General features: G+C 36.6%; 1 protein-coding gene across 1 annotated transcript; it reads right to left on the bottom strand.

Annotated features, from left to right (window-relative positions):
• Positions 1 to 1,895: 1,895 nt before the first annotated feature.
• Gcsaml (germinal center associated signaling and motility like) lies at positions 1,896 to 27,710 on the bottom strand. The gene is made up of 5 exons (XM_090339717.1): positions 27,654 to 27,710; positions 15,607 to 15,666; positions 5,147 to 5,196; positions 4,424 to 4,452; positions 1,896 to 2,296 (listed from the first exon to the last, which is right to left on the bottom strand). Exons 1-5 carry the CDS (start codon positions 27,680 to 27,682, stop codon positions 2,057 to 2,059), a joined length of 408 nt encoding a protein of 135 aa, XP_090195843.1. The 5' UTR covers positions 27,683 to 27,710; the 3' UTR covers positions 1,896 to 2,056.
• Between the last annotated feature and the right edge of the window lie 145 nt (positions 27,711 to 27,855).

The following is a 27,855-nucleotide window of genomic DNA, read 5'->3' as shown; positions in this document are numbered from 1 at the left end:
ATTTCCCTACCCCACCCCCTCCCAATCATTTTGTTTTCCCCCTTCCCTTTCCTATTTCAAATGAACAAATAATTATATATACAATATACCGGGTAACAAAGTCAGATACAGTAACAGTATAAGATTAACCATAAGGGCAAAAAGAGAGAAGAGAAATAACATAGTACGTTAAGAACAACAATCACAAAAAGATAAAGCTCTTGTTTCCATCTCCCAGAATTCATTTCATTTAGGCTCATCATATATGACCTGATGTACCCAGGTTTTGAGCTATTGTAATCCTCTGCTAGAAAAGTCCTAGATATGTACTAATTATTACAAATGAGGGAAACCATTGAGCCTATGTTCCTTTCGTCTGGCTTACTTCACTTGATTTTTTCCAAGGCTTTCCATTTCCTTACAAGTGGGGTGATGTCATTCTTTCTGATGGCAGCATAGAAATTCCATAGCACCTAATAGTCTTTATACCAACTCCAGTAGATCTTCACTCATTCAATGAAAAAAAATAGTCAGTTGAATTTTAAGCAAATTAAATATGATTGGGGCTGGAGTTTGGCCTAGTGGTAGAGTGCTTGCCTAGCATGCACAAAGCCCTAGGTTCGATTCTCCAGTACCACATACAAAGAAAAAGCTAGAAGTGGCACTGTGGCTCAAGCTGAAGAGCCCTAGACTTGAGGAAGCCCAAGGACAGTGCCCAGGACCTGAGTTCAAGCCCCAGGACTGGCAAAAATTAAATGTGATCACAGCACTGAAATTAATAGTCAGGTACCAGTGGATCATGCCTGTAATCCTAGCTACTCAGGAGGCTAAGATCTGAGTATCACAGTTTAAAGTCAGCCCAGGCATGAAAATCCGTGAAACTCTTATCTCCAATTAACCACCAGAAAACCAGAAGTGGTGCTGTGGCTCAAGGGGTAGGGCAGTAGCCTTGAGCTGAAGAGCTCAAGGACAGCACCCAGACCTAGAGTTCAAGTCCCACTATGCACAAAAAAATAGGGTATATTATAATAGTTAATGCATATCCTCAGGAAAACTGAGGAAAGTGAGGATTAGAAGGGAAGGGAAAAATGATGAAAGGATTGATATTGATCAAGATATATTGTACTCATAAAATGGCATGTTGAATGGTAACCATTTTGTATAATTACTTAAAGACAATAAATAATTTTTAAAAATAGAGAAAAATAGATCCAAGCAGCATTAACATATAACTTTTAGAAAAGAGTTAAATCAAGGCAGATGCTGGTCACTCGTGCCTGTAATACTAAATATTCAGGAAACTGAGATCTGAGGACTGTGGTTTAAAGCTAGCCTGGGCAGAAAAGTCCAACTAACCACCAAAAGTCTAGAAGTAAAGCTGTGACTCAAATAGTAGAGTATTAACTAGCCTTAATCAAAATAGCACAGGCAAAGTGTGCCCAGGTCCTGAGTTTAAGCCACAGGATCTGCTTACACACACACACACACACACACACACACACACACACACACACACACACACACACACTTTATTGGGAACAAAAAATATAAATAGATGTATTACTTATCAGTTTCCTGGGGTTTTAAGAACAAATATTGTTCATATTCCTCAGAAGTATTCAGTCACAAATTAAATTAGCTAGTCTATTGTAAACAAGACTAGAATTACATTTTTTCTTTTTTATTTCTTTTTAATTTTACTACTTGGAACATAATCCTCCAACTTAATATTGAACAGAAAAGACAAAAGACATCGTTGAAAGAGAAAATATTGGCACTTGAAATTTGGCAAGAAGGATTAGAACTCAATATTATAGGGTATGCAATTGCTTGTCCTTGTTGTCATAGGAAATTTGTCACTATCTCTATGTCCTCCATCCATACACACACAAACATGTAGAATACTCTCTGTCACTAGATGAAAATGCCAGGCAGGGTTTCCCAAGCTAATATAATTGTATCATTTCTAAGCTATGACCAGGAATAAGTGCTTCCTATACTTCTGAGGATGAAATTCCGCCCCAAACTAGATGCTCTGTCTTCTCATTTCTTGAGGATGATGAGGAAGTTGAAGATTTTATTTTGGAAGTACAAATTCATAGTCATGTTCGGGGGTGAAGGAAGAAGGTTGAATAACCGAAGTCCTCAGTAAGGCATATTCTGTTTCGGACTCTGCTCTATAGGGTCTCACTGTTCTTGTGCCAGAGTCAATATTCTCATATCCATTATCATTGGAATTCAGGGAGGGCCTTCGTATGAGCCTGTGATTAATGATGGTGTAGCACACTTCTTCACAACCACTGCTGTTCTCATTGTCCTGCCAAACATAAGGAGAAAAGAAGTCTAGGACTTAAGATCACCCATCCCATTTGAAATTTGCTTCCCACCAAATGCAATAACCCAACAAAATACTTTTTCCATTTTAATCCCTCAACCTAGATAATGCACGAGGAAAGAAGGTTGCTATTATTGCTATGACTTTCTACCAAAAAGAAGTCATGTTGCTTTACGTTGCATATATTGAAATCCAAACGGTGATGTCCTTCTTTCTGAGGAAGCATAGAATTTCATTGTGTATAAATACCACATTTTCTTGATCCAATCATCTACTGAGGGGCATCTAAGTCGGTTCCATATCTTAGCTATGGTAAATAATGATGCAATGAACATGATTATAATGGTAGTTTTATGTGGCCTTGTTTGTGGTCATTTGGGTAAATGCCTAGAAGTGGGATTGCTGGATTTGGAAATGGAAAGATTTGGGGAAAATCACATTAAGTGAAGTAAGCTAGACCCAAAGAAACATTGACTCCATTGTTTCCTTCATTTGTAATACTTAGTATATTTTTAGGAGAGTGCTAGAAGAGGATCATAATAGCATAGTAGCTATGTATATATGACCATATAAGATGATGCTAAATGAAATATCTCCAAGATATAGAAACAGGAATTTTTTCTCTGTTGTTATTGTTTTAATGTACTGTGTGAAATGATTTCTTTTTTCTTTCATCTTTTTCCCTGCTTTATCCCCTGTTTTCACTGTATTTGATTTTAGTACTCTGTGTCTTGTATATATGTTTATCTGAAATAGGGAAGGGAAGGGAAGGGAAGGGGAAGGAAGGGAAGGGAAGGGAAACTAAATGGTGAGACAAAGGAAAAGGGTGAACCAATGTAACAGTGATACTCAAAGGACAATATGTTGGAAATTAACTTTACAACTTAGAGGGATGGGGAGGGGGGAGGGAAGATGGGTATAAAAGAGGGAGGGGGTAACAATGTTCAACAAGAAATATACTCGCTACCATATCTATCTAGCTATATATATATATATATATATATAAATTCTATTCCCTCTGTACATCACCTTGCAAATAAAATTAAATTTTAAAAAAGAAATTCAAAAGGCCAATTCATCAAGTTATATAAAAATTTTGTAAGAGAAAATACTTGTCATAAAATTTAAAGCTTATGCACATTTGATAGTCCTGGAATTTGTACTCAGGACCTCATACTTGCTAAGCAGGAGTTTTCCCACTTAAAGCATGCCACAACTTCTAAACATACCTTCAATTGCAAAGATAATGAGAGAAAAGCTAAACATCAATATACAGTGACTCAACATCTTTAGGATATAGTTTTATAAGGAACATTTTTCTCATGTTATTGATTTCTATCTTTTTTGTGGCCTCTTCTGGGGATTGAATGCAACGCCTGGGCACTAGCCTTGAGAAAAACCCACTTCCACTTGAGCCACAGCACTTTCAGCTTTTCTGTGTATGTGGTACCAGGGACTCGAACCCAGGGCTTCATGCATGGTAGGCAAGCACTCTACCACTTGGCTACACTCTCGGCCTCTATCATGTTTGTAAGCATAAATTCTAACCTTTTGGTATAAGGATTGGCAAACAATGTGAGAAAAAGTTAATATTTTGGTGGTCAGAAATGTTCTATATGTTTCTAACATAAAATAGCTTTAAATTATTAAAGAACAGCTGTTAAGCTGGACACCAGTGCCTCACATCTGTAATAATAGCTACTCTGTAGGCTGAGATCTGAGAATTACAGTTCAAAGCCAACCCAGACAGTAAAGTCCATGAGACTTTTATCTCCAAAACAAAAAGCCAGAAGTGGAGTTTTGGATCAAGTGAAAAATGCAATGTCCCTGAATTGACACTCCCCATCTGCCATAAAAAATAATTCGATATCAGAGCGCTGCCAATCTAGCAAATGCCTTTCAAATGATTTAGATCACTAAGACACTTTTTAAGTTTTATTTCCTTCTTTCTGAATGGAAATAACCACACAAATTATTTAAAATATGGAAGATTTCTGCATTACAAGGGAAACAGGTAAAACTCTTAAATGAAGTCATCTATATCTTTACTTTTGTCAGAAAAATATAATAAAAGATATTTGAGCTTTTGCTTTGTTGGTCTTTAATTACCTGGCTAGAAGTAGATGGAAATTCTTTACCTAGAGAATAAAAAATAAAAGGGAAAAATGTGAGCATTCCAAACCTTCACGGATTGGGTGAAAAGATAGAAAGGATGGAATGTAGTATAACATTGCACAGACCCATTATCTGAACACATATGTTTCTCCCTGTTATACCAACAATTTATATTCTCAGTGAAAATGATGAGGCTGCTAAACAGAGGAAACTATGGAGTGTGTAGTAATATGTTCTTTAAAAACATGCTATGACAGTGAAAGATGACAAGAACGATAACTAGTTTTGTAAATTTTGTAAAACGTTGTACATTTTGCAAAATCATAACATATTAGCTTAACTTAAAAAATATCATAAAATTTAAAGACTTGATTGCATAATCAGTAGAGCATCCTTCAAGTGTTTCAGAGCTTGCCTAGTCAATTCAAGTCCCTCGGTTCACATACAATTACTTAAAAATAATAGTCTGCATCTTAAAGCACTCATGTACATTAGAACCAGCAGGATTTTGGTTAATTACTTCCATGTAAGGATTTTAAGTGCTGCTCAATATAAATCATATAAGAAGAGGATGATATATTACTATATAATGCAAGAAATGATGTGATTGGCTTAGGGTGATGAAGTGGGTTCAAACATCTCTAATCTTGAAAGTAGTGCAAATAGTTTATCTGATAACTTTTCTAGCATGAAAAGTGTAAGAAAGCAATAACGTACTTTTCTTATCTTGGTCTTGAATTTCTCCTTCAAATGTGGTCATTTCCTGCCTACGAGGAAAAAGATAATAACATGAGATACCCAGATTCATCAAAGCCGGTGTGTACTTCAAAGAATTCTTTGGTTACCCTACCCCAAAGGCCATTTGCAAAGTTTGCGATGCCAAGGTGAAATATAATCACAAGATTATTTCACCTTTCTGAAAAAATAATGAAACGTAGAGAATAAAACTCTAATTAGGATGAGGCTAAGGAATTGCCAGATCGTACATATTGTCACATGTAAAATAGAATGATATATAGGACAATTCAAGGGAGGGGATGGAAGACTATTTCTCTGCAGCTCTTTGATATTCATGTGTATGTTTATTTAATTGAGATAGGAAAACTACATAGTCTAGTCTGGCCTCAAGTTTCTGATCCTGCTGCCTCCACTTTCCCAGGGCTAGGATTACTGTTGTGAACCACTACACTATTCTAACACATCACTCATTATTTCTCCCAGTCTCCAAATCTAAGGGAAATGATGGAGCCAGTAATTGGTAAAGACCAGATCACCTTTAGAGCCATCAGTTCACAGAAGATACCTGTTCCATTTACCCAAGCAAAAACATATACAAACACACATGTGCACACTTGTGCACACACACACACACTTATTACTTTATGCATAATCCTCTCTCTTTCAAAGTACCAAATTCTAAGTTACAAAAGTAATATGGTTCACAAAAATAAAAAGCAGAAGCAATAAATGAAGAAATACACATCTATTAATATATTAATAATTAAAATTAATAAGTGATATATTCTTTATTAGATAATATATATAGTAGTATTAGGTAATATTAGTAGATATTATAATATTCTTTGGCCAGTCCTGGGGCTTGTACTCAGGCCTGAGCATTTTCCTTGGAATTTCTAAAGGCTAGCACTCTACCACTTGAGCCACTGCACCACTACTAGTTTTTCTTTTATATGTGGTACCAAGGAATTGAACCCAAGTCTTCATGCATGCTAGGCAAGCACTCTACCACTAGGCCAAACTCCCGGCCCTAGATATTATAATTTCTATTTATTATTGTTTTTAATAATTATTGCTAACAAAGAGACAATAAATGGAGAAGACTGAGTTGGTTTGAATTAGGAAAATAGTTGCTAGCCATACCACTCTGAATGCACTCAATGTCATCTAAATTAAGAAAACTATGAAAGGGAATTGTGAAATCTCTCAAGAAATGAAAACAATAATAAAAACTTCAGAGGACCAGGTAACTTCTTCTCAAAACAGGAAAGTCACATGCTTGCAATTTAACTTAGTGATGGGTATTATTTGGCCATAAAAGAAATGCAATTTAAACAATATTAAGATTCCACATCATAGGCTGTGAATTTGACTTAGTGATAGAGTGCTTGCCTAACAGGCACAAAGACCCCAGTTCAATTTCTCGGTACCACATACATAGAAAAAGCCAGAAGTGGTGCTATGGCACAAGTGGTAGAGCTTTAGTTTTGAGGAAGCCCAAGAACAGTGTTCAGACCCTGAGTATATGCACTGGAACTGGCCAAAAAAAGAAAAAAGAATAAGAAAAAACTGAAGATTCCACTTCACCACAGTTAGAATGGTCATTATCAAGAAAATTAATAAAAGACACTGGCAGGGATGTGGCCAAAAAGGAACTCTGCTACACTGTTGATGAGAATGTGAACTTGTTCAACTACTCTGAAAAGCAGTATGGACGTTCCTCAAAAGACTAAACAAAATTTCCTATGAACCAGCAATTCCACTCCTGAGCATTTATACAATAGACCATGAACAAGGTAATACTAGAGTTTCCAGCACAACCTTTGTAAAGAAAATGTGATACATGTATATGGAATTCTGTTTCTATCAGAAAGATCATATTGTACCATTCATAAGGAAATAGAAAGACCTGGAAAAAATCATATTAAGGGAAGTAAACCAGAATCAAAGAAACATAGGCTGCACTGTTTCCCTCATTTGTAGTAATTACAATGTGTCTATAAATCTACAAGTAAATACAATGGATGGTAAAAGTCAAAATTTACACTTGGACATAAATTAATCAGAACTCTAAACATTCACCAAATGAGACCAAAGGATTATATTCTTAAAAGACAAACAAGGATCGAGGTTCAGAGCCAGTTTACACACTAAAGTCCATGAGACTCCAATTAGCCACCAGAAAACCATAAGTGGTGCTGTGGCTCAAAGAGCTGGATAGAAAGAATGGCCTGATAAAGATGAGAAAACTACTGATACCTATGGTCTGGATGAATGGTTGTATATCAAATGTCTTATTATTGATATGAAGCAAAGCAAAAGAAGCTATGAGAGTTAACTCAAACAGACTCACAGAAGAATAATTTCTCCCAATGAGTAAAAACACCTAGAATAACCAAGGGCATCAAATATCTAAGTATATAATCAAGTAGAGTCATTCAACAGTTATATTTCTTTTTTCTCATATATTTTTATTGTAATTAATAGAAGGGTTACATGATATTTGCCAGCTAAATGGTGCATTAATTCCCATACATTGATACCCTTTCACATGTCTTAGTCCCCATTTCACACCCCCCACCCCCACCCCTCATCTTGTTTTCCCCCCTTCCCTATCCAATTTCAAATAACCAAATACAAATATATCTGATATATCAGGTAACAATGTGAGATACTGTAACAATATGAGATAACCAAGGGACAGCAAAAGAGATGAGAGATAACATAGTACCTTAAGAACTACAATCATTCATTATATGGCTTTTGTTTCTATATCCTGGAGGTCCTTTAATTTAGCATCCTACTATATGGCCTTTTGTATCAAGGTTTTGCTCTATTGCAAATTTCTGCTAGGAGAGCCCAAGGTTTCTACTGATTATGACAAGTGAGGGAAACCATTGAGCCTAACTTCCTTTGAGTCTGGCTTACTTCACTTAATATGATCTTTTCTAAGTCTTTCCATTTCCTAACAAATGGGGCAATGTCATTCTTTCTGACAGCAGCATAGAATTCCATTGTATACAAATACCACATCTTGTTGATCCACTTATCAACTGAGGGACATCTAGGTTGGTTCCATATCTTTGCTATGGTAAATAGTGCTGCAATGAACATTGTTGTGCTGGTGGATTTAGTATGTCTTTATTTCTGGATGATTGGGTAAATGCCAAGTAGTGGAATTGCTGGGTCATAGGGGAGCTGTATGTTTAGTCTTTTGAGGAACTGCCATACTGCTTTCTATAGTGGTTGAATGAGTCTGCACTCCCACCAACAGTGTAGTAGTGATCCCTCCTGGCCACATCCCCTCCAGCATCTGTTGTTATTAGTTTTCTTGATCCTGGCCATTCTAATTGGAGTGAGGTAGAATCTTAGAGTTGTTTTGATTTGCATTTCTTTTATGACCTGAGATGTTGAGCATTTCTTCATGTGTCTATAGGCCATTTTTGTTTCTTCTTCAGAGAAGACTCTCTTTAAGTCTTTGGCCCATCTTTTAATGGGATGGTTGTTACTTTGGAGATTAGTTTTGGATTGATTCAGTTTTTTGAGCTGTGAATATATTTTAGATATGAGGCCTTTGTCTGTTGTATGGTTGGTGAAGATCTTCTCCCACTCTGCAGGCTTCCTATTTAGTTTACTAGCTATGTCAACAGTTGTATTTCTAAATGGGACTCCAGGCCTCATGCTATCCCTAAGGTGTTTTTGTATGTTTGCTTTTGTTTTCCTAAAAGATGGAATATTACTTAAGCCATAGCTCCTTTTCTGGCTGTTTTGTTAGTCAATTGGAGGTAAGAGTCCCATAGACTTGCCTGCCTTGGCTGGCTTGAACTGACACCCTCAGATCTCAGCTTCTTAGCTAGGATAACAGATGTGAGCCACTGGTACCTGCAGTGCCACTGGTGCTGTAGTGCCAGTCATGGGGTTTAAACTCAGGGTGATGTTCCTGTACTTCTGTACTAACAGCTAGTGCTCTACCACTTGAGCCACAGCTTCACTTCCAGCTTTTTGGTGATTAATTAGAGGTAATATTATCATGCATTTTCCTGATTGGCTGGCTTTGAACATGATCCTCAGATCTCAGATTCTTAAGTAGTAGAATTACAGACATGAGCCTGGCACCCAGATAGATAATATATTTTTTAAAATATTTTTATTGTATTTAATAAAAGGGTTACATGATCTTTGCCAGATAGACGGTGCATTAATTCACATACATTGATACCCTTCCACATGTCTTGGTCCCCATTACCCTCTATATAATATATTTTTAAAACTATGAAGCATGAAAACAGACATCCTGTTGACTGCTATTTACTAAGTGCTAGTGCTAGCCATGTACTGTGCTAAAACAGAGGCATGGATTTCATTTGTTTGCTTTTAACAATCTCAGCCTAATGTTGCCTATTTTAAGACTATTTTAAAACCAAAATTTTAAAAATATAATTTATTTCACAGTATATATCTCCTAGATGACCATAAGGAAGTCCACAAAGTAGAAACAACACACTCTACACTACACAGTTACTGGTAACAACGAAATAAAATTGAAATTGTATTGAAGAAACTGGATGTGGTAGCTTGTGCCTATAATCTCTGGAGGTAGAGATTTGAGGGATCATAGTCTGACATCAGCTCAGGCAGAGTTTAAGGGTCCCCATCTCAACCAATACTGGGCATGGTGGTACACATCTGTAATCCTAGCTATACAAGAAACATCAATAGGATTGTAGCATTGCAAGACAAGACTAAAGTACCTGGTAAGTACTAGGACCTCAAAGTCAAATGACAGTACTGCCTTAAAAATATTGTATTTAAAAATATTTAATTGTGGGGGCTGGGAGTGTAGCCTAGTGGTAGAGTGCTTGCCTAGCATGCATGAAGCCTTGGGTTTGATTCCTCGGTACTACATACTTAGAAAAAGCCAGAAGTGGAGCTGTGGCTCAAGTGATAGAGTGCTAGCCTTGAGCCAAAAGTGTCCAAGGCCCTGAGTTCAAGCCGCATGACTGACAAAAAAGAATGTATAATTGTGTTTGAAATTCAAAAGTACTCTGACCTTATAAGAGAAACAAAGTAGCAAAATGCTAAAAGATAAAACATATTCTTTAATGGCACATATGATACAATTTTATGCATTTGCTTATAAAGGGCTTTACTGAAATGCAATTTACAGGCTATATAATTCTCTCATTAAAAGTATATAATCTAGTGATCTCTAAGTTGTGCTCTCACAATGTGCCCTCCTTGTGCCATGCATCTATTTTGTCTTGCACTAGTTGTTTATTCTGGACACTTACAATCATTATAACAAAGGTATCCTTCCCTAGCCTCTGGCAATCATCATTCTAATTTCTTTTTCTTCTTTTTTATTTCCAGTACTGGAGCTTGAACTCAGAGCCTGGGCACTGTCCTTGAGCTTTTCCCAAGGCACTGTATCAGAGCCATAGCATCACTTTCAGCTTTTTCTTTGTATGTGGTACCAAGGAATTAAACCCAGGGCTTCATGCATGCTAGACAAGCACACTACCATTAGGCCACACTCCTGGCTCTCATTATTCTACTTTCTATATCCATGAGATCAATTTTTTCTTCTGTGAGTGAGCTCATGTTACACAGATACCATGAAGAGATGATACAGCAGGACCACAGTCTTACATGATCTTATTACTAAACAAGAAAAAAATTTACAAAGAAAAAAGCTGTTTAATATTCAAAATAATTGGTATAGCAGAAATTGGGCAAAAGCTAAAGAAAATGAGAATTCAGTAGAGAGTTTAAAAACAATGATAATAAGGTCTCCTGGGAAAATGAAAACGTAATAAATCTGAGGTAACCAAATCCAGATAGTTGTGGAGGGTTGAATAAGTTAATAAGTTGAATAAGTTAAATAAGATTGTTGTCCTTAATGTACTATGTTATCTCTCATCGCTTTTGCTGTCCCTTGGTTATCTCATATTGTTACAGTAGTTCACCTTGTTATCTGATATATTGTATATATGCGTATTTGATTATTTGAAATCGGATAGGGAAAGGGGGAAAACAAGATGAGGGGCGAGGGTGAGGGGAGGGAAATGGGGACCAAGACATGAGAAAGGGTATCAATGTATGTGAAGTAATGCTCCCTCTGTCTGGTGAATATAATTTAACCCTTCTATTAATTACAATAAAATATATGGAAAAAAGATTATACTGTCTTTAATGTAAATATATTTAAAGGTATGGGTTAAATATTCTCCCAAAATAAGATAACCAAAAATAACCAAGAAGATATGGAGAACGTCATCATTCCAAGGACATCATTTAATTAAATTAGCCAAAAAGAATAACTAACTCTACTCCTAACCCATGTATCTGACTGCAATTGCCTGATAGTCATACAGCTGAAATTTCCCCATCAATCTACTGATTAAAACTCCTTGAATCCAGGCTCGATGGTTCACACCTGTAATCCTAGCTACTCAGGAGGCTGAGATCTGAAGATTGCAGTTCAAAGACATTCCAACACTAAAATGTCTGTGAGATTCTTATCTCCAATTAATCACCAAAGCTGAAGAGTTCAGGGACAACGTCCAGACCCAGAGTTCAAGTCCCACAACCAACCAAAACAGCAACAACAACAACAACAACAAAAAAAACTCCTTGAATTTCACTCAATACAATTTTTATATGATGATAGCTTTTAAACGTTTAATATTTCTTAATTCCATTATTGTCTTTTTAATAAGCACTTGTTGTTGTTTGAAAACAATGCTCAGTTCCTTTATTAACAATAATTCAACAACAATATCTAGTACAGATCTCCCCTGAATTTAAATTATTTATTTATTTATTTCCAATGCTGACGAAGCTCCAAGTTAGAGACAAAAGGCTGATGACGGAGCTACAACTATAGTCCGATTATTCTTCAGACATCATCAAACAGATGCTTCACTGGAATTTCTGGTTCATTCCTAATCTAAATTCCTCATTGACATATCTAAACTTAAGAGAGTATAAAAAAGCAATTTGTGACAATCTGAAAATAGAAGTTTGGTGGGCCAGGAGTGTGGTCTAGTGGTAGAGTGCTTGCCTAACATACACAAAGCCCTGGGTTCAATTCCTCAGTACAACATAAGCAGAAAATGATGAAAGTGGTGCTATGGCTCAAATGGTAGAGTGCTAGCCTTAAGCAAGTCCAAGGAAAGACTTAGAAAAGATCATATTAAGTGAAGTAAGCCAGACTCAAAGGAACTTAGGCTCAATGGTTTCCCTCATTTGTCATAATCAGTAGAAACCTTGGGCTTTCCTAGCAGAGATGTGCAATAGAGCAAAACCTTGATACAAAAGGCCATATAGTAGGATGCTAAATTAAAGGACCTCCAGGATATAGAAACAAAAGCCATATAATGAATGATTGTAGTTTTTAAGGTACTATGTTATCTCTCATCTCTTTTGCTGTCCCTTGGTTATCTCATATTGTTACAGTATCTTACTTTGTTACCTGATATATTGGACATATTTGTATTTGGTTATTTGAAATTGGATAGGGAACGGGGGAAAAGAAGATGAGGGGTGGGAGTGGGGGGGAGGGAAATGGGGACCAAGACATGTGAAAGGGTATCAATGTATGGGACTTAATGCACCATCTATCTGGCAAATATCATGTAACCCTTCTATTAATTACAATAAAAAATATATGAAAAAAACAATGAAAGTCCAAGGACAGTGCCCAGTCCCTGAGTTCAAGCCCCAGGACTGGCAAAAGAAAAAGAAAATAAATCTCATGAAAGTAGAACTTCCTTTTTCCTCTCCAAGGCTGCAAAGGACTATATAACAAGTCACTGTCCTCAAGGCTTGATATATCAAGTCCAACTTAGTCCAGAGAAAGTCAGCATAAAACATTAGTGAGATACCTGATCCCTGAAAACATCATTTCATGTCACTTACAAAGAAGACTGAGGCCTTTGTCTCAGCCCCCACCCTTGCACATCATATAGAAGGGCCATCTCAGAGGAAGAAACCAAGACCTTAAGATGAAAGATTAGGAAACAGGTTGAAAGCAAAGATACAAAAAAAAAAAAAAAAAAAAAAAACAAAAAAAAAAACGAAACTCATGCTGAACAAATAGATCAGAAACGTCTGTTGCTATGATCTGGGTAAGATATCAAGATCTAGATATCTGCTATTTTTATACTTTTTTTCCATTGAATGACTTGAGAGAATTGAGCAACAGAAGCACATTAGCAAGTTTCACCATGCCTTAAAGAGCATGTGGTTAGAGAGGGAGTATAAGAAGCTGAAATAACACTGAATTGCACCTTGAGATCAATGAGTCAACAATGTAAAAAGACTCCAGTGGCAAAAAAACTTGAGTACAGATGTGATGTCTTGGGTTTGGAGTATGGCCTAGAGTTAGAGTGCTTGCCTAGTATGCATGAAGACCAAGGTTCAATTCCTCAGTACCACATGCACAGAAAAGCTAGAGCTAGTGCTGTGGCTTAGGTGGTAGAGCTCTAGCCTTGAAAAAGCTCACAGACAGTGCCCAGGCCCTGAATTCAAACCCCAGGACTGGAAAAAAAGAAAAGAAAGAAAAGAAAAATCATGGATGAGAACGGAAATATCATGACAGAAATTACCAAGATCCAGAGCATCATAAGGGAACATTTTTCAAACCTTTGTGCCAACAAATTTGAGAATCTAGAAGAGATGAATGAATTTTTAGCCAATATTAGCATACCCAAACTGAACCAAGACCTAATCAAACTAAACAAACCTATTTCAAGTCTTGAAATAGAAATGGCAATAAGAGACCTCCCATCCAAGAAAATCCTAGGAGCTGATAGGTTCACAGCTAAATTCTATAAGGCCTTCAAAGCAGAGCTCACACCAAAACTCCTCAAGCTCTTCAATGAAATTGAAAGCAAAGTCTCTTTGCCAAACTCATTCTATGAAGCCAGCATAACTCTCATCCCCAAACTAGATACACAAGGACTCATCAAAGAGTCCTTTCTTTGAGCCATTTCTTTGATGAATATTGATGCAAAACTTCTCAATGAAACAATGGCCAAAAAAAAAACAATGGCCAACTGTTTTCAACAACTCATCAAAAAATTATACACTATGACTAAACAAGATTCATCACAGAGATGCAAAGCTGGTTCAATTTATGCAAGTCAATTAAGATAATTCATCACATCAACAGGAGAAAAGACAAGCATCACATGATTATCTCAACAGTTGTAGAAAAGGCATTTGACAAGATCCCTTTATGCTAAAAGCTCTGGAGAAACTAGGAATCTATGGAACATTCCTAAGTATGATAAAGGCTGTGTATGACAAACCTACAACTGGCATTATACTTAATGGCAAAAAGCTAAAGCCATTTCCTCTAAAATCAGGAACATGACAAGTATGCCCACTTTTTCTACTGCTCTTTACTAGAGTATTAGAGTTCCCAGCCAGAGCTATAAGGCAAACAGCAAGTATACATAGGTAAATATAGGTATAGCATACATAGCAAGCAAGCATAGATACATAAGGTCATATAGGATGAGACTAAATGCAATGTACTCTAGGATATGGAAATAAGCTTTATCTTGTGTGACTGTTGTTCTTAATACACTATTTTATTTCTCTTCTCCTTTGCTGCCATATGGTTAATCTCATATTGTTACCTGGTATATTGTATATATGTTTATTTGTTTATTTGAAATAGGAAAGAGAAGAGGGAAAACAAGATGATTGGGAGGGCATGGAGGGAGGGAAATGGTATGGGGACAAAAACATGAGAATAGGTATCAAGGTGTGAGAGGTAATGCACCTACTACCTGGCAAATGTAACTGTAACCCCTCTATACATTACCACGACAATAAAAAAATTAAATCTTAAAAATTTAGAAAAAGCAAACAAAATTTAGAAAAAGCAAACAAGTGTGAGGTCTTCTATAGTCTAGTCAAGAAACAACAGCGTTTAAGGAAAAAAATACTGTGCAGCCAACAGAAGCAAGCCCCAATGTCTGAGACTGCCTAAGCAATCCGAAAACATGGTAGTTTTAAAGAACATGAAAGTAGAGTCTTGAAAAAAGGGATCAAAGATTGAACAATGTGATTTAAGAGTTGTACAATAACCAATTCCTATAAACACACTTCATTTTTGCTTTTTTACAGAAGAAATGGAACACAATATAATGGTAACAATTGCTCAAAATTAGTCACATTTTCCAAAGATTATTTTGGATTCATTATGGGGAATGGATGGAAAATGTGGTCATTGCCAATAGCCAAGAATCCAGCTATGTGTTCCTATATTTGCTTTAAATAATCAATGAGAAGCAAAGGATGTGTCTCTCGTGTTAAGACTCCAGCCTGCTGACAAATCATAAAGAACTCAGCATTGTGGTTCTAAGATGTCACAGTGCTTAAAAGCAGACTGGAAGTAAATCTAAAAGAAAGGCTTCAGCTCTTACCACTTTCTTTTCACTCCTAGATTTTCCCTCTTGATCTTCCTTTTATTTTTTCCCAGGCAACTACATGGAAACACATACAAAAAAGAAGTTATAAGTTAGAATGCCAAATATCATATGTTCACTCCTCCAGTTTGCACAACCTTTTCCTCTTGCCAGACTTTTCTCCCCTTCAAATTGGACTCTGTTACAGTTATAACACATTGTACATCATGACGGCACACACTTAGTGTTGATTAGTTTTGAGAAAAGGCCTGCTCTGAACATTACTATGTGCTCAGGAAATAAACAGTTATTGTGACAAGTCACAAAAGAAAAACTAGAATTGGGGCCGGTAGTTTGGCCCAGTGGTAGATAGAGTGCTTGCCTAGCATGCACGGAGACCTAGGTTCAATTCCTCAGACCACATACATAGAAAAAAGTCAGAAGCAGTGCTGTGGCTCCAGTGGTAGAGCACTAACCTTGAGTATACACTCAATAGTATACACTGTAAATATGGCACTCTACCACTTGAGCCACAGTGCCATTTCTGGTTTTCTGGTGGTTAATTGGAGATAAAAGTCTCACAGACTTAAGTGCCTGGCCCTGACTTTGAACTGTGATCCTCAAATCTCAGCCTCCTGAGTAGCTAGGCTTATAAGTGTGAGCCACCAGCACCCAATTTCTTTCTGTTTTTCTTTAACATTTAACATATTTAATATTTGGCTTCCTCATTCCACAAAAGAAGTTTTCATAAATGTCTTTCCCAAAATGGAACACTATTTCTTCAATTATCAAGGAGTAAAAAGCAGTAGTAAACATATCACTAAACTTATGCATATCTACATCAAAGTAGTACATTAAGTAACACTAAATTCAATAAAAAATCATAAAGGAACTTTCTGAAAACATATAGTGAAATAATAATGAAAGATATATTAGACTATTTGAAGGGAAAATTCCAAATGGAAGGAAAAGGTTTTATAAAATATATTCATAGAAAACACAAATGCTTAAAAATAGAGGAAGGGTTTATCTCAAGAAACTAGAATAAAGAAACAAGTTGTTGGTAGAAACAGAAGCAAAAATCAAGAAATATTAAAAAGAAAGAAATCAGTGCCAATTGTAAGGAAAAAGGAAGATGAGCCTCTCCCACCTCCAAAAAATAGTAAATAAAAAATCCTAAAGATATAAAATAATTCTAAAATATTACAGCTAATTAATATGATGAGTTATAACATATTCAAACAGGTATCTCAGAATAAAAAGTTGACATTACAAGTACATTAAATAAGGCAGAGCATCCCACTCCATGTGTTCACAGGTATAATCTTGCCAAAATTCAAGTGGCAATATACTGGCTCTTTACAAGATATTCTATAAAGGAGAAAAACAAAATGATGGCAGGTCCACATAATGAATGCAGTATAGTTTCATTACCAATTAAATAACCAAAAGAAAAAAGATCAAAAGCTCTATTTGGTATGAAATGTATTCCTAAATTCATGAAATTGTATATAATATTCCTCAATAAAATATGAGTTGACTAAATACTATAAGAACAATATATATCACAAATGAGTATATTTTACCCTAATAATTACAGGTCAACAAAAAAAATCAATTAGCTTAATTAACCTCAGAAATCTAGAATTACAAAGTTATATCAGAGGTTGAAAAAACTAATTTTAAACTTTGTTATGAAGTTGAATTTAGTTATTTCAATGGAGAAAGTAGACCAAAAAATGTATCCAATTTAATAGAAAATTTTAGAAAACAATCCAGATCAGCTACAAGAATACTTAGGATGGAGGAAAGCAAGGTGATTGGGAGGAGGGAAACGGGAATAAAAACATAAGAAGGGGTATCAGTGTTTGTTAAGTAATGGACCTACTACCTGACAAATGTAACTGTAACCTGTCTATACATTATCTCGACAATAAAAAAATAAAGAATGAATACTTACGAATACTGACATTGGTAAGTATGTTATTGATATATTTTAAAATATAGATTAAAATTTCAAGAGATAAAAAAATAGTTGTCTGGGGCCGGGAGTTTGGCCTAGTGGTAGAGTGCTTGCCTAGCATTCATGAAGACCCGGGTTCGATTCCTCGGTACCACATACATAGAAAAAAAGCCGTAAGCAGTGCTGAGGCTCAAGTGGTAGAGAAAGTCCAAGGACAGTGCTCAGGCCCTGAGCTCAAGCCCAGGACTGGCACAAAACAAAAAAAAGAAAGAAAAATAATTGTCTTTACATATGTTACATTAACAATACAGAAAATCAGTAGAGATAACAAAGCATTAAAATAATGAAAAGCTCATCAAGGCTGAGAAACACAAAACTAATTTACAAAATTCAGTAACACTCTAACAAAACCAAGGTAAATGACATAGTTTATGGGTTTGTCATTCTTGCATATGGTACCTAAATATTCAACCTAATATAGAATTAATGAAACGCTACAAGATTAAAGGAGTTTAAGAACACTGGAACAAATAACTGTCTTGATTGGAACAGTGTGTTAGTGCAAGCCTAGTACTCAGTACTCAGATTAACCTATCTATTTAATATTACTGCAATGAAAATTCAGGCTGTCATTTCTGATAATAAAAAATCCAAATTCAGTTTTAAATTTTGGGGGAAGATAAAAATCCTTAAATCAATTTTCAAATGAAGGGAGGTGTACTGGATACAGTGGATTACCAATGTCAACATCCATTTCCTATCAGCATCCTTTTCTCCCATCCTAATCAGAGGGGCCAGAGAGCAGTATGACCTTCTCAGACTTGTTTCAAAAGGACAGATGGATATGTATGTCATTTCATATAGACAGAGATGTGCTATATGTGCAACAAAAATCAGGCAACCCTTTAGGTGCTGTGCAAATTGCCAGAGGCCTTTATTCTTCCTCTGATAATCAGATGGAAAAGAAGCTGTCTGCATTTCTGACCTATTATGTTTTCTAGGCTGTATAGCACTGGGAAGTTCTCAACTGTGAAAGAAGTTTCCTGGCCAATGATAGTTCTCCAAAACAAATCTTCAAATAAACAACCATCCCATTAAAAGATGGGCCAAAGACTTAAAGAGAGACTTCCCTAAAGAAGAAATAAGAATGGCCTATCGACACATGAAGAAATGCTCAATATCTCTGGCCATAAAAGAAATGCAAATCAAAACAACTCTGAGATTCCACTTCACTCCAGTTAGAATGGCCATAATCAAGAAATCTAATAACAACAGATGCTGGAGGGGATGTGGCCAAGAGGGATCACTACTACACTGCTGGTGAGAGTGTAAACTCGTTCAACCACTATAGAAAGCATTATGGTGTTTCCTCAAAAGACTAAACATAGAACTCCCCTGTGACCCAGCAATTCCACTCTTTGTCATTTACCCAATGGTCCAGAAAAAAGGACATACTAAAGCCATTAACACAACAATGTTCACTGCAGCAATATTTGCCATAGCAATGATATGGAACCAATCCAGATGCCCCACTGTGATAATTGGATCAAGAAGATGTGCTATTTATACACAATGGAATTCTATGCTGCTGTCAGAAAGAATGGCATCACCCCATTTGTAAGGAAATGGAAAGTCTTAGAAAAAAATATTAAGTGAAATAAGCGAGACTCAAAGGAACTTAGGCTCAGTGGCTTCCCTCAATTGTAATAGTACACACCTAGGACTCTCCTAGCAGAGGATTACAATAGCTCAAAACTTAGATTCATAAGGTCATATAGATGAGACTAAATGAAAGGATCTCCAGGATATGGAAACAAGAGCTTTATCTTTGTGATCATTGCACTTACTGTACTATGTTATTTCTCTTCTCATGTTGTTGCTATATCTACTTAGTTACCTGATAGATTGTACATACATTTTTTATTTAAAATAGGACAGGCAAAGGGGGAAAGCAAGATGATTGGGAGGGGGTAAAAGGAAACAAAAACATGAGAAGGGATAACAATGTGTGAGAAGTAATTCACTTACCACCTGACAAATGAAACTGTAATCCCTCTATACATTATCTAGACAATAAAATTTAGCAAAAAAAAATTAAAAAGAGACTCTAGTCAATGAAACTAATGAAGTTGTAGAATGTGACTTCATCTTAGGATGGAAGTAAAAGTGGCCAGACACAGGAGTATGCATCGTGCAGATCCATAAAAAAGGAAAATATAGCAATAGAAATCTTAACAGTATTTTGTGGGGTGGGGTGGGGTGGTACACCCCAATAATCCCAATACTTGGTGAGAAGAAGCAGGAAGATCACAAGTTTTCAAGCCTATCCTAAGTGGCAAGACCCAGTGTCAAGAGAGACAAAAGGAAATCACAGCAGTATTTGGAGGAGATCTAGAAGTAAGACACATTAGGGAACTTGAAAAGTTATGTATTATTGTTGACTTATATATTACTATGTGCATCTATACATTTACAAAACTCATTTCATGTTGCAATCAATACTTAATTCTGACAAGTACATGAAAATCTTCTTGCAGCATAGAAATCAACAAAAAGAAATTTCAATCTCTGACACCTTGAATTTAGTTTCCAACAGACTCTGAAATATAATTACCATGCATGAAAAGGCTGGGAATGTGGCTCAGTGTAGAGGGCTTGCCTAGCACACATGAAGACGTGGTTCAATTCCTCAGTACCACAATACACAGAAAAAGCCAGAAGTGGCACTGTGGCTCAAGTGGTAGAGCGCTAGCCTGGAGCAAAAGAAGCTCAATGACAGTGACCAAGCTCTAAGTTCAAGTCTCAGGACTGGCAAAAAAAGAATAATTTTTTAATTTTATTTTGGTTTAGTATCTTTCTTCAAGAAGTAGTGACAGGCATACAGCCTTATTTGTCTGAAACCATCCATGCTTTCCCAAGATTACTTTACTCCTGTTTGAATAATTGAATGAGTAAATGGATGATATTTCTAGGAACTGTTTTCACATGAATAAAAATGGACATTAAATTAATCTTTTTCTATGTTGAATATTGAACTCAATGCCAAGCAATGCACCATCACTTAGCTCTACCCCCCCCCCCCCGCTCTGTGTGTTTCTTCAAAAGACAAGTTGTAAATGCATGTTGTCTAAAGAAATCTGGGCAGTTTGTAAGTCTACAAAGAGCAGTACACATTTACTATCACTACTTTAAATTCTCATTTCTAAAAATTTTATGTCATGTAGATATGAACAGGTACTAAAGAAAATTAAAAACCTCAATTAGTCAATTATTCAGTAGCTTTTGTCTCACTAAGAAACTAGCATTACTCTTAGTTATGGTTTACTTACCTGGTATATACACGTATCACTGAATATAGGTAGATGTGCACAGAGATCAATGATCAAAAGAACTCATGTATTCTATATGCAATTTGTGTACCAGCTATAGGTTTGCAAAAATTAATCTTACTACTTTCTGCTTAGTATTTTCACACTACAGATAATCAGCACAGGGTTGTACTGCATGCCTCACTAACCACTACAGCCAGAGCCTAAAATCCACGTTCTTCAATGACACAAGTTTTCTGCAGTATGTTCTTTATGTTTCTATCTAAAATGCATTAAAATCTGTAGTATCTGAAATGAAGGGCCATTGTGGTTTAGGGGAAATGACAGATAACTGGATACTATAGGTTTACATTGGTTTCACAACTTCATAGCAAAAGCAATCATATAAAATTTTAACCTCTCCAGTTAATGATCTCAGCTATGTAATAAAGCTCTTTTCCTTGAAGCTCCAACTGAGAAAGTATGGATACAGTTTCTCTGCATGGTTTGACACATTTTTAATATCTGTTTCCACAGTCATTTCCCTTTGAATGTTTCACTTTTCTCTCAAGTGGTCAAGAACACTGTTTCATTTGATTTTCCACCAACACTGGGTAGTTCTAAAAGGAGACCATTTGTCAAAGAGCCATTCATTTAATCAGCTCTGGGCACAGTCATGTCATTTTTCCCCTTCATCTACTAACCTCACCCTAGTTGCTGATGGCATGTCTCTGCTCAATGATCTAAAAAAAGTTCTTTCTAAGAAACTGCGAGTTAAAATAAAATGGAATGGAGAAGCCAAGGGGCATCAATATTCTTCCATCTGCATTAGAGAGACAGCATGGCCTATGAAATGAGGGACACAATGTGAAAGCTCAGAAAAAAATTTTTTATATATTTTTATTGTAATTAATAAAAGGGAGATGTCCCTCAGTTGATGAGTGGATCAACAAGTTGTGGTGTTTCTACACAATGGAATTCTATGCTGCTGTCAGAAAGAATGACATCGACCCATTTGTTAGGAAATGGAAAGACTTAGAAAAAATCATATTAAGTGAAGTAAGCCAGACTCAAAGGAACTTAGGCTCAATGGTTTCCCTCATTTGTCATAATCAGTAGAAACCTTGGGCTCTACTAGCAGAGATCTGCAATAAAGCAAAACCTTGATACATAAGGCCATATAGTATGAAGCTAATTGAAAGGACCTCCAGGATATTGAAACAAAAGCCATATAATGAATGATTGTTGTCCTTAATGTACTATGTTATCCCTCATCTCCTTTGCTGTCCCTTGGGTATCTCATATTGTTACAGTATCTCACTTTGTTATCTGATATATTGAATTTATTTGTATTTGGTTATCTGAAACTTGATAGGGAAGGGGGGAAAACCAATACAGGGAGTGGGTGGTGGGTGGGGGGAGGGTAATGGGTACCAAGACATGTGAAAGGGTATCAATGTATGTGAATTAATGCACCTTCTATCTGGCAAATATCAGAAAATTTTTTTGTGCATGAGGTTAGATGCTTGGTGCATCTGTGATGCAGACAGAATTGTTCTATTTTAGGCAATTATTTCAGGCAATGTGAGAAGTCCTGAATTGGTGGGAGAAATTCTCAGAATAACCACATGAATAAGGACCACTACATCCATGGACAGACTTGTCTCAAGGTCTTTTCTTATGGCTTCTATGTCTGGAAATGAGTGATACCTATCTTTTTAGCCAGTTACTATGGCTGCCTGTCCAAATCAGTGTCCCTGCCCAAATTATCACTGATGGTATTCAAGAGGTGAGCCTTTAAGAGGTTATTAAACACAAGTACTGCTTGCATCAATAGATTGGTGGTATAATTGCAGGAGAATTCTCCTGCAGGTCTTCTTTGTCCATCTCTACCATGTCATGATGTAGCAATGAAACCCTCCTCATTACATCCTGGCACCATGTTCTTGGGACTCTTACTTTCCAAAAGAGAGAGGAATTAATCTCTTTATTATAATTATAATTTTTATTTTTAAGTAAATAAAATTGAAGAGACTTCAATTTAATGTATCCACTTATGAGTACAATGCATCTTGATCAATGTCAACTCTTTTATTATTCTCCCTCATTTCTCCCAAATCCATTCATCCCTTCAATTTCCTAAGTTGCATTTTCACAACCATACATTGAATCTTATGATTGCATTCTCTAACCCTTCCTTTCTTTCTTCATTACCTCAAGGCCTAGTCTCACTGTCCTCCCCCAACTGCCAACACTTCAAGTTCCAGCTTCCTGGTATTTTATTTTATGTTAGTCATGGGGCTTGAACTCAAGTCCTGGGAGCTGTCCCTGAGCTCCTTTGCTCAACATTAGTGCTCTATCACTTCAAGCCACAGCTCCACTTCTAGGTTTTGAGTGATTAACTGGATAGGAGAATCATAGAGACTTTTCTGCCCATACTTCAAATGACTATCCTCAGATCTCAGCCTTCTAAGTAACTAGGATTACAAGGTGGGAGCCGAGTGCCTAGCCTGGTATTCATTTTGTTAGACTGTTGATTTGTTGTTCAAAGAAATTACACCATTGGATTCCTGGTTATTCTGTTACCCAAGGCTTCCTCAGAGGTCAGGTGATCTCATACCATATACACACTGACACATACACCTGCCAGCCCTTCTTCAAGGCTTTCTTCTGCTGTGGAAAGCACTTATCACAATCAGAATAAGCACTGTAAGATGGAATTCTTCCATCTTGTCCTCATTGTATCACTAGTACATTTGAACCTCCTCATTATCCAAGTACCTACCACGAGGGATTCATTAAAAAAATATGTTATAGTCCAAGAATCCAAAGACAAGGCCAAAGCCAGAAAATAAAACCAACTGATTAGCAGTCATCACAGATTAACCACGTGGTGGTTCCTGTGATATTTAGGCACGGTGGCATCTCATCTTCATCACTAACACTAGGATCTGGTGATCCTCTACATCCATGACACACTGAGTCAGGGAAACAAGGAACTTTCCAAGATTACAAATAGAGCAGAACTTGGATCAAACATATGATATAAAGACCAAGCCTCTGTCAAATATTCTAGACAGTGCTACTGTTACAGGTAACACCTGTGAAAATCATGGAGACAAAACATGAAGCTGCCTCAAAAATGTTTATCTGTTGCTTCAAGGAGAAACCTATGGGCACAGGAATGACTTGTCACCCAACAGTAAGGAACAGGTAAAGACAAAGAATGGGTATTTGTCGGGGCAGGTGCAGCACTGTTTTGGTAACCAAGCTGTACAGAAAATGAAGGTCAAGGAGGAAAGACCACCTGTCAGGACCTGAGTACTGATTTGATGCCTCAGCTGCTGAGCACTAGAGAATCTGTATCTAAGATATCTGTGATCTATGTTGACAAGCTTTATATTCTAATGGAAGATATTGATAATGTCTTCAAGAAAAGACATTGTAGCACACACAGTTAATAAATATATGAGGCTAGGGCCAAAAGCATGGCCTAATAGTAGAGTGCTTGCCTAGCAGGCACGAAGCCCTAGGTTTGGTTCCTGAGGACCACATACACAGAAAAAGTCAGAAGTGGTGCTGTGGATCAAGCGGTAGAGCACTAGCCTTGGGAAAGCCCATGGATAGTGCCCAGGTCCTGAGCTCAAGCCCCAGGACTGGGAAAAATAAAAATAAAAAATGTAATAAATATATGAGACTGATAAGTTATATAGAAATACTAATAATATAGCCACATTTTTGAGTCTCACTTTGTCATATCTTAGGTAATTATTCATCAGAATAGCTTTTAAGCATTCTTACCATGCACAGAGCAAAAAGTGAAGTAACACACAATGTTAATTAACTTGATAGCAATCACTTCACAACGGACACACATGTCAACATGTTGCAGTCTACCTTTTATTTTTTTATTTTTTTTGCAGTGTACCTTTTAATATTTACAATTCTTATTGTAAATATTAATACCGCAATAGAGCTAGATGAAAGAATCTAAAACGCTTTAAAAAGAAATTATGTGCTGGGTACCAGTGGTGCATGCCTATAGTCCTAGCTACCCAGGATGCTGAGACCTGAGGATCAAGGTTCAAAACAAGCCCAGGCAGGAAAGTGTGTGTGACTCTAATTTCCAATTAATCATTTTAAAACAAGAAGCCATAAGTGGAGCTGAGATTACAGTGGCAGAGCACAAGTTTTGAGCTGAAAAAGCTCAGGCCCAGTGGTCAAGTCTAAGACCAGCAGGGAAAAGAAAGAAAGAAAGAAAGGAAAAAAGAAAGAAAGAAAAAATCTTCCTCTTTTTTTCTCTGATTGTATTATCTTCAAGTAATATTACTTCATTACATCAAGTAATATTACTGCCTTCCCAAGTTCATTAACAATAAAGAAATCTCAATACTTTACTTACTGTCTGATTAATAAATATATCCAATTATAATATCTATTTAATATTTAACATTGAATTATTTTTCTAGTTCTGTAGTGAGGCCAGCAACAAAAAGCCCTTTATTGAGTATGTCTGGAAAAGTTAGAATTTCCTAACACTGTGCCTGGCAGAAAGAAAACCAAAGTTCATTAACATCAGTAAGGACCCGTGAACGGAGAGTACTTTGCTATGTTTTTCAGTGCCAAGGACTTGGGCTAAAGTGTGGGACACGAAGAATGGGGAAAAGATGATAAGCTGTGGCAACTCCATTCGTGAGTGCCACCCATCAGTTATCCAAAATCAACACCATCACCTTTGCCCTAGATTGGTAAAACCAAAATGGAATCCATTGAACAGCTTTCTCCTAAAGGATATGGAGGAGCCCAAACAGAAAACAAACAATGAAGAATGGAGTAAAAAGAAATTTTACAACTACAGATTGCCACCAAACAAGATATATACATCTCTCTGACTTTAATGTCTTTACGACCTTGCTAAACTAAATATATTTCCTCTTGATACCTTATTATTATAAAGAGAAGCATATGACTCTTTCCAAAGAGTCTGCCAATACTATCGGAACATGGTAGCAAATATAAGTGGAAATATTTTCAAAATAACATATTGAGAGATGAAAAACCAAAAACCCCTTAACCCTCAATATTCCAAAGCCAAGCATTTCAACTCTGCTTCTTTTGACTTCACATAGAGTTAGACATGTTCCTTTAAACCCACCAGAAGACATTGAGTTAAATCCTTATTACTGCAGTATTTACAAAAGTTTCAAGAATTTCACAGAGCAGGTAAATCATTATCCTTTTGGTCCATACCCCGCCCCCAAATCCATAACTTAAAAGACCTGTACAGATGTAGTTGTGATTTTTGGCAGAGCATGTCATGAATGTATATTTGTTAGCATCCAAATGTATATAAACTACAATACTGAAGGAATAATTTCTGGCAACAGCAAAAAAGGTGAATGTATATTTGTTAGCATCCAAATGTATATAAACTACAATACTGAAGGAATAATTTCTGGCAACAGCAAAAAAGGTGAAGCACTGGGCCATGACATTGCAGAATAATTTTATTTTACATGCTGATCTGATTAAATACAAATTGGGTTGCCAAGGAATATAGGTTTGAAATTAAAATCCATGATATTAAAAGGGGCAGAAAAATCTATTTAAGTTGACTAATTTAATTTAATAATTGAGTATTGAAATCCCTGCATTGTGCTAAATAAACTCTGGGAGGAACTGAGAGTCTTGATGCATATCTTCAAAAGAATCCCTTTTAGGTAAAAGAAAATTTGTGCCTGGGTGCTGAGTCAGATGATGTAGGCAATATCTAAAGTGGGGCAATAAAAGGGGGGAATCTTAAAATTCAAGAATCAGCATTAGTATTGGCACCATTGGGACACAGGAGTGGTGTGATTTAGACTTTGCCTTGGGCAAATCAATCCAGTCATGGTGCTTTGTGAGGTTTTCTGGACAGGCAAGAGGGAGCTGATGCTATAAAGCCAACTGTTTAAATTTAACTGGATCTTTTCTATAGTCTATAAGCTACTTGAAGACTGCAGAACTAAAAATCACTGAAAAGCGTTACCAAAACCAAAAGTATATATTTTATGAGCATGCTTTTCAGGAACTGCTGTTCTCAGCAGTTCTAGCTAATGGCTAGGATGGTAAGTCCTATATCCACAGATAACAGAAAAGAGGAGCAGAAAGATCCAAGTTACAAGGCCTAACACTTCCAGAAAAGATATATAATTCACAGCTAAATTCAAACTTCAAATAAAATAAAAGTAAAGGAGAGATGAGGGGAGAAGGATTGAAGGGATGACATTGATCAAGATGCTTTATACTCATAAACAGACAAGCTGAAATGAAACCCCTTTTATCACTACTTGAAGATATTTTTTTCTTTTTTTTTCTTTTTTTTTTTTTTTGCCAGTCCTGGGCTTGAGCTCAGGGCCTGAGCACTGTCCTTGGACTATCTCAAGGCTAGAGCTCTACCACTTGAGCCTCAGCACCACTTCCGGCTTTTTTGTATGTATGTGGTGCCGAGGAATCGAACCCGGGTCTTCATGCATGCTAGGCAAGCACTTTAACCACTAGGCCAAACTCCCGGCCCTACTTGAAGATATTTTTTGGCCAGTCCTGGGGCTTGAACTCAGTCCCTGGGCACAGTCCCTATGTCTCTTTGTACTCAAGGTTAGCACGTTACCCCTTGAGCCACAGCCTCTGTTCACTTAAGGATCTCATGCTCAAATTCAACCTTCTTAAAACCCCCATAGATGCTACAAATACAGACAATAGGCTATTTATTTTCTGCTTTCTTCCAAGGAAGGCAACACCCAGTCACTACTCACCTTAGATCTCTCAGGAGAGAGTTTCCCATCCTCTTCACTGGGAGTCTTCTGCTTTGCTTCAAGATTTTACACCACTCTTGAAGAAGAAACACCAGGTCACAAACATAAGGCAGGATGTTGCATCTGACCATTGGCTTATGTTTTAGCCAATCACAAGCTGCCAGAGGACTGGATATGATAAAGGAGGCATGAACCATTTTAA

Source organism: Megascapheus bottae, chromosome 10 (assembly GCF_031878675.1).
Source record: "Megascapheus bottae isolate mThoBot1 chromosome 10, mThoBot2.hap1, whole genome shotgun sequence".
Classification (NCBI taxonomy): domain Eukaryota; kingdom Metazoa; phylum Chordata; class Mammalia; order Rodentia; family Geomyidae; genus Megascapheus; species Megascapheus bottae.
The sequence above is the reverse complement of the archived record's forward strand: the minus strand, read 5'-3'. Positions and strand labels throughout refer to the sequence as shown.

Bases quoted from the DNA above. Each gene is read 5' to 3' on its own strand.
- Gcsaml (XM_090339717.1), bottom strand. From the start codon at position 27,682: ATGGGAAACTCTCTCCTGAGAGATCTAAG. The intron at 4,453-5,146 runs GTACGTTATTGC...TTTATTCTCTAG, and splicing joins TCAAGACCAAGATAAGAAAA to GTAAAGAATTTCCATCTACT. The intron at 2,297-4,423 runs GTAATTAAAGAC...TATGTTTGGCAG, and splicing joins TTCCATCTACTTCTAGCCAG to GACAATGAGAACAGCAGTGG.